The 11,325-nt window shown below is 37.7% G+C and overlaps 1 protein-coding gene across 1 annotated transcript; it reads left to right on the forward strand.

The window, feature by feature from the left end:
- Nucleotides 1–245: 245 nt before the first annotated feature.
- LOC123785162 (olfactory receptor 4A47-like) lies at nucleotides 246–3,216 on the forward strand. Its single transcript, XM_045786874.2, has 2 exons — nucleotides 246–254; nucleotides 2,287–3,216. Exons 1-2 carry the CDS (start codon nucleotides 246–248, stop codon nucleotides 3,214–3,216), a joined length of 939 nt encoding a protein of 312 aa, XP_045642830.2.
- The last annotated feature ends 8,109 nt before the right edge of the window (nucleotides 3,217–11,325 follow it).

Below are 11,325 nucleotides of genomic sequence, written 5' to 3' on the forward strand. Positions count from 1 at the left end.
TGAATTAATCTTCCCTAACACAAAGTGGCTGGGCTGAAATTTTTTTCTTGACTTGGCAGTAGTCTCACAATGGTTCTAAAGCTATGTTTTTTGTTTGTTTATGTTACATCTTTCTGACCCTAATTATGTGATTTGGCCTAATAGTATCTTTATAGAGGTATTTTTTTAAAAAGTTTTTGTGGAAATTCCCGGTGAATTTAATTAAGCAAGAATCAGTCTTGGACATTTTCCAATTCTAGGACTTAATGAGGAATGTGGTTAGAAGGGATAAAATGTCCAGCGATCTTTGCTCTTATTGGGAAGAAGATGCTATGCTCCTAACAACAGATACATATTTTTAGGAGGTTTCTCTTAGGCTTAAAGCATTACCTAATGAAAAGTACAAGAATGTCTCTTAAAAATCTCAAATCAGCTAATCTGAGCAAACCAACAGGACAGAATGAAGAAGACTAAACAGTTGAATGATATTTTCCTATTTAGAAATTAGTAGGAAAGAAGTTACTTGAGAAAAATCTCCCTGGCAAATGACTAGTTGTTCTCTTCTTATGTAAAGATGGGGTTTACTTGTCTTTTTGATAAATTATCCTAATGTGCTAAATTTTTGTTTTTCTGTGTGGACACTGGAATTACTAGGAAGTAATCTACGATGTAATAAAAGCAACCTTCTGAATAACCAGAAGGCTCCATGGAGAAAATGGATAGAGAGTCGAATGAAATTAATATATCCTCAAGTAATAATGCAGTTTTTTTGCCCTCTCTTGTCAAACTGGATGACAGAAAAATTCTAGGTCCCTGTGAATGAGTAAACTGTGTTCCTTCAGATCGTGGATATGCCTACACAAGGTAAGACAAACAAAAAATAGTAGAGACCAGGCTTTGCAATTGTATGACTTATCTTTATTATATAAAAGTTAGATCACTTTGAGATAAAGCAAACTTGCATTCTAATCCTAGTTTTATCACTTAAAAACGTGTGTGCTGGTGATGGGTAGTAAGGAGGGCACGTATTGCATGGTGCACTGGGTGTTATACACAACTAATGAATCATCGCACTTTACATCAAAAACCAGGGATGTACTGTATGGTGACTAACATGATATAATAAAAAAACATTAAAACAAACAAACAAAAAAAACCCATGTGACCTTGGAAAATTAATTACTTGATCTGAGCTGCACTTTGTTCAACTGTGAAATGGGGATTACCGTTCCTGTTACTGTAATGTAAAAGGTGATTCGTTAAGTTGTGAGTGAGTGATTGGAATCCACTGTGGTATCCTGAGCAGTGGAGTGATGCATCCGAATCAGATTTTAAAAGGATTATTTGGCAGCATCCGGACAACAAACTGGTGGTGGCCAGAATGCAAGGTAAGGGATGTGACTGGACCCTAGTGCAGTGAGAGAGAGGCAGTGGGGGTGGGGGAATGGTCATGTTTGTGATGTATTTTAAAGAGGGTTAAAAGGATTTGTTAAAGGTATCAATACGTGGTATGAGAGCAAGAAAGGCATGAAGGACACTGTGATATTTCTTGTCTGAGCAATGATGTGGAAAGTACCATTTAGTGAGCTGAAAACACTTATGGTTATTGTGGAAAATTAAAGATTTAGTTTCATAAGTCCTGAAATGATATCCAATTGGAGATATCCGCAGATTTAGAGATGCTGTATATGTGAAGTTTAAAAATTAAGGGAGAGACATAACACTGAAGTGCTTTCCCATTTATTGGTCAGGAAAAGGAGGTATATCCAACAAAAGACCCTAAGAAGGAGGTCTCAGTGAGGGAAGAGACAGTTGAAGGCAGTGACCTTCCATTCCTAGTTTGATCCACTCTGAGCATGTCAGTTATCCTAAATGGGTCTCAAGTATTTCACTTCTTTGACTTTATAAACTGTGCACCTTTGCATGGAATTCTCTTGCCTTCTTTTCTTGTCCTTCCTCTTTTCCTTTGAAACTCAGCTAAAGCATTGCCCCTCTGGAAGTCTTCCTTGACTGATGTTTGGTAACATATTCCTACCCCTGATCTTCGCATTGTGTGACTATTTTTATAATGACACTTATTTCATTGGTAATTATTATGTATGGTATCACTGAGTGTAGGAAACCATGACTTGTTCAACTGGAAATTATAACGTCTCTTACACATTTGACCAAACAGATACTCCTTTCATAGTCTTTTAATTGAATGAGTCAATAAAAAATTAATCTTATAATGCATTTAAAAGTTTCCCCCCTTGTTTTGTAGATCACCTGATTCTAATATGTGAAGTCAGCTCTTATGCAGACTAGATGGAACCACAAAACAATGTGAGTTACTTTGTCCTGTTGGGACTCACCCAGGATCCAAAGGAACAGAAGGTCCTTTTTGTTATGTTCTTGCTCTTCTATATTTTGACTGTGGTGGGCAACTTGCTCATTGTGGTGACAGTAACTGTCAGTAAGACCCTGGGCTCACCCATGTACTTGTTTCTCGCTAGCTTATCATGTATGGATGTCATTTATTCATCTTCCATTTCCCCCAGATTGATTTCAGACTTGTTGTTTGGGAAAAATACCATATCCTTCCAATCTTGTATGACCCAACTATTTACAGAGCACCTTTTTGGTGGAACAGAAATATTTCTTCTCCTAGCAATGGCCTATGACCGCTATGTGGCCATCTGCAAGCCCTTGCATTATCTGGTTATCATGAGGCAGTGGGTGTGTGTTGTGCTGCTGGTAGTGTCCTGGGTTGGAGGTTTTCTGCATTCAGTAATTCAGGTTAGCACTATTTATAGACTCCCATTCTGTGGCCCCAATGTCATTGATCACTTTTTCTGTGACATGTACCCCTTACTGAAACTCATCTGTACTGACACGTATGTCATTGGCCTGTTCGTGGTAGCCAATGGGGGAATGATCTGCACTATTGTGTTTGTGCTCTTGCTCACCTCTTATGGTGTCATCTTGCACTCTCTAAAGAACCTTAGTCCAGAAGGGAGGCGGAAAGCCCTCCAGACCTGTGGTTCCCACATCACTGTGGTGGTCTTCTTCTTTGTTCCATGCATTTTCATGTATGTAAGACCTGCTAAGACCTTCCCCATTGACAAATCATTGAGTGTCTTTTATACAGTCATAACCCCCATGCTGAACCCACTGATCTACACCCTGAGAAATTCTGAGATGACAAATGCCATGAAGAAGCTCTGGGGAAGAAATGTCATATCTCTTAGTAGATAAGTGTTTTATTCACCATGAAGAGAATTATTTTACATTAGATCCCATTTTCTAAATATGCAGAAGTCTTCTTAATATGATTCTGGCACTCTTTGTGTCAAGAGGTTAAGTTAATTAGAGAATGAACAAGATGACTGTGCTATAATAACATTTCCCTTCTTGCTAGAATGTAAGGTCTACAGTTTCTTGTAGATCACTTTATTTACAAAGGTGTAATGCCTTTATCTCAAGGAGTCAACAATGGGTAATGAATTAGTGAGGAAATTTTCATATGATTACAATAAGTTTTAATTAAGTTATGTTTAAAAATTTTTTTTCTGAGACATTATTTTTCATTAGATTCTTGTCATTAAGGTAATTCTTTTTATTATACTCTTTATAATATTTAATGATGGTTAGACTGTCTTGTTTATTAAATTTCTGTTGCCTTAGATATAATATTGTTTTTATAAGAAAAATTGAAGTGTGATGGATAATAATAAAGAGTAAAAGAGCAAATCTTACACAATTGGATAACATGTTGAATAAATTACCTACTTTTCTCTCAGCACGGTCTCTACTCCTCTTCCCCAGCATTAGTCATTTAATCTGTTTAAGACTCATGAGGGAACAACTTTGCAAATGCACTTGGATTTAAATATATCTATGTGAATTTTTCTCTGTGTATTGACATGTTTGCCTTTATTATGCAACTTCTTTTTTTTAAATAAACTTTTAAGTTAGGATAGTGTATTTTTAATTTTTAATTAAAGTATAGTTATTATACAACATTACATTAGTTTCAGGTATATAATATAGTGAGTCAGAAATCATGTACATTATGAGATGCTCATCGCGGTAAGTATAGTTTTGATGTGCTACCATACAAAGTTGCTACATTGCTTTTGACTGTGTTTCCTATACTGTCCTTTTCATTCTTGTGACATATTTATTTTATCACTGAAACTTTGTGCCTTTCATCCCCTTCACCTATGTTGCCTGTCCCTTCATCCCCCCCTGCTCTGGCAACCACCGGTTTGTTCGCTGTATGTATGAGCCCAGTTTTGGTTTTTGTTTGATTGTCGTTGTTGTTGTTTTTTAAATTCTACATATAAGTGAAATCTCTTGCAACATTTTGAAGATGTTCCATACCAGTCCATGCAGATCTCGTAGTTTTTCTTGTAGTCCATATACTTACTTATAAACATTTACTAAAATAAATGTATCCATTTCTGTTCATATTATTACTAACCTTTTTCTACAAATTTTTTTGCAATAATGATATGTTTTTGAACATGTGCAAGTATGAGTTCCTAGGAGTAGAATTGTTGATATATGTATTTGAATCAATGATCAGATAGTTAAATGTCAGTATTTATAGTTATTATTAAACTGCCATCCTTGAGACTGTAGTTGTAACTGTACTGCTCACAGTCTGTGAGAGTATTTGTGTCTCGTTCTCAACAATCCGTACCTGATAAATATTCATGGCATAGATAATCTGATTAAAATATAATCTTTTTCATATTATTGAGTTTATCTTTTCATGTTTAACATGATTTGTATTTCTTTTTCTGTGAATCATCTATTAATGCTTTTACATATTTCATTCAATTGTTGATCTTTTTTCATACTGATTTTTGTAATTGATTACATTCTGAAGAAATGATCCCTTTACTGTTGTGTATGTAACAATTATCTTTCTGGCTTGTGATGTGTTTTTAACTTTTGTATAGTCTATAGAATGATTTTGGCATGCAAAAATATCTTTAAATTTTAATATTTAATTTTGTTTTGGGTTTTCATCCTGATTTTAAACTTTCCCCACTTCACTCATACCAAAATATTCTTGAACTATTTTTTTGGCAGTTAATTTTTAAAGCGTTTTTGAGGTTATATATCCTACATTAAACTTTTGACCCATCTGAAATTCATTTTGATATAGGAGTTGAAGACGGATGGAAGAATAGTTGGTTCTCTAAATTTCAGGTTTTTTTTTTTTTTTTACATTTGCATATTTTTTCTTTTTGCCATTGATCTGAATCCTGACTCTAACATTCTAAAGTCTTGTTTTTATTTGGATACAAATCAGGACTCACTTCTGTTTCATTCATCTCTTTATTCATGTCCCCGTTGATACACAATGTAATTGCTTTCATATATAACATATTTGTGTTACACATAGGTTTGCAGATGGCCACATGGATGGTCAGCAAAGACTTAAGCCACACACTTCCTTAAAGAGAGGGTTTTCCTTCAGCGAAAGTGCCAAGCAGCATTTGAGGGGTCATGGATGAACAGCAGATATCTAGAAGGGATGAGTCACACAGGCAGAAATTGGAAACAGTACCAAAGGTCGTGAAAGATGACTTGTTGAATGAAAAGACCTGCTCATGGATAGCAGTTCTCAGTACTGGAAAACTTTAACTCTTCCTAAATTAATCTTCTTAAAAATAATAACTGACTTTTGTTTTGTAACTAAACTATTTTAAACTTATTTTAACTTATATATAACACATCTGTTTTATACATGTTATCACATATGTGATGAGATGGGCAATCCTTCATTACTATTCCTTTTCAGATTTTTGCTTATTCTTCCATATTACATTTCAAAAACAAGTTTAACGTAAATAATTTTACATTGAAATATGATAAATAAGTTTAACATTAAAATAAGGTGATAAGTTAAAAGAAATTTAGAATAGTTTAGTCACAAAAGAAGTCCTATATTATTTTTAGGAGATTCAATTTAGGAGGATTAATTTAGGAAGAGTTTTGTTTTTTTAAAGATTTTATTTATTTATTTTGAAAGAGAGAGAGTGCACAAAAAGCGGGGAGGGGCAGACAGAGAGGGAGAAGCTGACTCCCCACTAAGCAGGGAACCTGATGTGGGGCTCTATCCCAGGACCCTGGGATCACAACCTGAGCTGAAGGCAGATGCTTAACTGACTGAACTATCCATGTGCCCCTAATTTAGGAAGAGTTTACAGCTTTCCAGTACTGAGAACTGTTATCGGTGAGTGGGTCTTTTCATTTCATCTTTCTTGACCTTGGGTACTGCTTCCATTTTCTGCCTGTGTGACTTGTGCCTTCTACATATCCGCTGTTCTTCATCCATGACCCCTAAAATGCTGCCGTAGGAAAAACCATCCCTTTCAGGAAGTGTGTGACTGAAGTCTTTGCTCAGCATCTGTGTGGCCATCTGCAAAGCCCTGTATTATGAAACATCACGAGTGACAGGGATATGGCTTCCTCTTGTGCCATGTGCTACAGGTTTTGTCCTTGCAACCATTCAGGTCCTCTTCACAGTGTGGCTGCCTGTGGTGGCTCCACTGTCATAGACCATTCATGCATGATGTAAACCTTTGCCTGAAACTCATCTGCATGGGCACTCATACCCTTGGTCTCTTTGTTGCTGTCCACAGTGCGTTCATCTGCCTGTGAAAATTTTCCTCTTGATGGTCTCCTAGCTGGTCTTCATGTGCTCACTGAGGACCTGTAGCATGGAGGGGAGACACAAAGCTGTGTCCACCTGTGTCTCTCACATCACTGTGGTGGTCTTAGGATTGTGTCCTGCATATTTGTATATTTGCACCCAATCACCACCTTCTCCAGTGATCGAGCTGTGTTGAAAATATCCTGCCATTCCTTTCTGGCCTGTCAGGTCTCTTTGGACAGGACTACTGGCAGCCTTATGTATCTATCCTTCCTTGAAGGTTGAGGCTCTCTTGTCCTGAGCTGCTTCTGCAATTTTTTCTTTACCTTTGTAATTTCCAAGTTTCAGTATATTCTGTCAAGGTGTTGACTTATTTTTATTGATTTTGAGTTTTATTGATTTATTGAGTTCTCTGTGCCTCTTGGACTTAAATGCCTGTTTCCTTCCCCTGATTAGGGAAGTTATCAGCTATAATTTGTTCAAATAAACCTTGTGCCCCCTTTTCCCACTCCTCTTCTTCTGGGACTCCCATAGTGTGGATATTGCTTTGCTTTATGGAATCACTGTGTTCCCTATGCCTTGTTCATGATCTGTTTTCTTTCCCTCTTCTTTTCAGCTTCCTTGTTTTCCATCATTTTATCTTCTATATCACTGATTCACTGTTTTGGTTTGTTCATCCTCGTTTTTATGGCCTCCACTTGGGACTGTATCTCAGTAATATCATTTTAAATTTTGGCCTGACTAGATTTTAATGCTTTTATCTCTATGGTAAGGGATTCTCTAGTGTGTTCTGTGCTTTTTTCTAGCCCAGCTAGTAGGTTTATAATCATTGTTTAAATTCTAGTTCAGACATCTTACTTATGTCTTTAGTGATTAAATCCCTGGCAGTGAGTATTGCCTCCTGTTCCCCCTTTTTGAGGTGAATTCCTCCATCTTGTCATTTTGTCTAGAAAAGAAAAGATGAAAGAAAAAACCCCAACAATAACAACAATAACAACTACAAAAAACAAACAAAAGACTAGATCCTGGGAGTGTTTTGGTCTGCTTGTTCAAAGAACTAGACTCCAAAATAAGAAAGAAGGTAAAGCAATAAAATGAAATACCATGAAACAATAAATAAATATCTATAAGGTATAGATAAAAATAAAATTAAAAAAGAAAAGAATTGAAAAAAATAAGAAAATAACTGAAAAAATAATACTAGAAGATTAAAGAATGAAAATACAAAGAATGTTATATACTGTTTTCCCCGAGCTGAAGCTTTGCAGCCTCTGTGATAGTAAACTTGGTGTGAGCAAGTTGTTTGTGCTGGTCTTCCAGGGGAGGCATCTGTTGCACTGATTCTCAGGTGGACTTGCTCTAATGGAAATGCTTCTCCAAGGCAGAGGGAGGCAGGGCTTGGTGTAAGCAGCTCTGCAGTCCACTAGATGGCACTGTTTTGCTCCCGGAACCCTTTCAGCACTGATTGGTGGGGTGAATATGGCTGCACCCTCTCTCTGGCTCTGGAGCTAAAAATTCAGGTGCCCTTCCAGTGAACCCTCACAGAAAAGCAATCAATCACTTATCTTCCTGGTTTCCGTCAGAACTTTATGTTCATCTGGCCTACGACCAAGCATTTTTATTTCAGGCATGTGAGTGAGTTTCAATACTCCCAAGTTTTACGTAATCCTGGAGGGTGGAGCCAAGCTTTTCCTCCTGGGGGAGGGGTGGGATCTCTCATGCTTCTGCCTTTTGCTGGACCCATCCCTGGAAACTTGTCCCAGGTGCCACAGTTCGAAGTTTATGGCAATGCCCAGCAAAATGCCAGCACCTAGCCTCATTGTTCTCATGATGGCTTCCCCCGTCCTATGCCTGGGAACCCTGCCACACTCAGGCACCCCCATTCTTCTTGGGACACTGGGGATCCTGAGACCATGTTGTCATGTCTGGGATTCTGCCCTGCTTCACCACCTGAGCACCTTTAAACCAGGCACATTCCCCACTGTAGCACACTTCTAAAAGTTCTAATTTTGCACTCCATTTGTTGTTGTTGTTGTTTTTAATTAATTAATTAATTAATTAATAACATATTATTTGTTTTGGGGTACAGGCCTGTGATTCACCAGTCTTGCACAATACATAGCACTCACCACAACACATACCCTCCCCAATGTCCATCACCCAGCCACCCCATCCCTCCCACCCCCCTCCACTCCAGCAACCCACAGTTTGTTTCCTGAGATTAAGAGTCTCTTATGGTTTGTCTCCCTCTCTGGTTTCATCTTGTTTCATTTTTTCCTCTCTTCCCCTATGTTCCTCTGCCTTGTTTCTCAAATTCCACGTATCAGTGAGATCACATGATAATTAGTCTTTCTCTGATTGATTTATTTTGCTTAGCATAATATCCTCTAGTTCCACCCATGTCATTGCAAATATCAAGATTTTATTTTTTGATGGCTGCATAATATTTCATTGTATATACCTACCACATCTTCTCTATCCATTCATCTGTCGATGGATATCTGGGCTCTTTCCATAGTTTGGCTATTGTAGACATTGCTGCTATAAACATTGGAGTGCAGGTGCCCCTTCGGATTACTACATTTGTATCTTTGGGGTAAATACCCAGTAGTGCAGTTTCTGGGTCATAGGGTAGCTCTACTTTCAACTTTTTGAGGAACCTCCATACTGTTTTCCAGAGTGGCTGCACCAGCTTGCATTCCCACCAACAGAATAAGAGGGGTCCCCTTTTTCCACATCCTCACCAACATGTGTCATTTCCTGACTTGTTAATTTTAGCCATTCTGAGGTGGTATCTCATTGTGGTTTTGATTTGTATTTCCCTGATGGTGAGTGATGTTGAATGTTTTTTCATGTGTTTGGTGGCTGTCTGTATGTCTTCTTTGGAGAAATGTCCGTTCATGTCTTCTGGCCATTTCTTGATTGGATAATTTTTCCTTGGTTGTTGAGTTTGATAAGTTCTTTATAGATTTTGGACACTAGCCCTTTATGTGATATGTCATTTGCAAATATCTTCTCTCATTCCCTCAGTTGTCTTTTGGTTTTGTTGACTGTTTCTTTTGCTTGCAGATGCTTTTTATCTTTTTTTTTTTTTTTTCTCAGATGCTTTTTATCTTGATGAAGTCCCAGTAGTTCATTTTTTTTTTTTTTAAAGATTTTATTTATTTATTTATTTGACAGAGATAGAGACAGCCAGCGAGAGAGGGAACACAAGCAGGGGGAGTGGGAGAGGAAGAAGCAGGCTCATAGCGGAGGAGCCTGATGTGGGGCTCGATCCCATAACGCCAGGATCACGCCCTGAGCCGAAGGCAGACGCTTAACCGCTGTGCCACCCAGGCGCCCCCCAGTAGTTCATTTTTTGCCCTTGCTTCCCTTCCACTTCTTATAATACTTTGCAGTAGCCTCGTTAAGTGAGGTCCCTACCTCAGCTTTATCACACTGGATTCAAGTCTCCACACCTACCTTCCAAACAGTGGTCACTTTTCTACTTGTAGAAGTGCAGCATTTGTTTTCTCAGATCCCTAATTGATTTCTTGCGTGTTCAAAATGATTTGATGACTACCTAGTTGTATTTGAGGAACGAGACAAACTTAGGTTCCCCTACTCCTCCTCCATCTTAATTCCTCTCCCTTACATACACATTTAAATGGCTTTTTGTACTAAGGAAAATGCACGACATGGCGGGAGAAACATATTTTCTCTCCCAAGGGGTAAAGCCAGGTGGCAGATTAAGGAAGTGGTTATCAGCTCAACATAAAGAAAAACTCTCATTCCTGAAAGAGTAGAACTTAAATTTTCCCACCACACACACACACACACACACACACACACACACACGTGACACAATGCAGGTGTTAGCTAAGTTACAGTGGTGATCATTTTGCAGTATATAAATGTATCAAATTAACAGGTTGTACACTTCAACTTACAATATGTTATATGTCAATTATTTCTCAATAAAACTAGAAAATATTTCTGAATCCCTGTTCTCTGAAAGTATTCCCTCAAGGATTCCTCACTCCTTGTTTTAAACAACAGATCCCAAGGTGTTTTAATTGAAACTGTATATATTTATATGGAAACATACACACACATACACATAGATATATATCTTATAAACATGTGATATAAAAATATAAATTATGCACAATAAATATAAATATTAAAGCATATTTTAAAATAAATATATGAAATGTAATATATTATTATTTTAAAAATTCTTTATTTAAATTCACTTTAACATATACTGTATTATTAGTTCCAGGGTAGAATTCAGTGATTCATTAGTTGCATATAATACCTAGTGCTCATTACATCAAGTGCCCCCTTAATGCCCATCACCCATTACACCCCACCCCTGCCCTCCTCCCCTCCAGCAACCCTCAGTTTGTTTCCTAGAGTTAAGAGTCTCTTATAGGCAAACAGATACATCTAAGGAGAGGTCGTACTACGTGGATCATCTTTTCAAAACCGTTTTGTGACTCCATAACTCACACAGAGAAAACTCCAAACGTTTCTAATCGTAAGGCATCTTACCTCATTTTGACTGCTCTCTGCTCCAGCCACAGTGGTCTCCTCACCCCTCCTTGAACACAAGACATGCTCCTGCCTTAGTGCGTGTGCACTAGACGTACCCGTACCTGGAAAGAACTTCCCCCAGACATCCTCTTAAATAATTCCTTCATGTCCTTCAG

The sequence above is a fragment of the Ursus americanus genome, chromosome 24, assembly GCF_024610735.1.
Source record: "Ursus americanus isolate L20-20 chromosome 24, mUrsAme1.1.p, whole genome shotgun sequence".
In the NCBI taxonomy this organism is placed as follows: Eukaryota; Metazoa; Chordata; class Mammalia; order Carnivora; family Ursidae; genus Ursus; species Ursus americanus.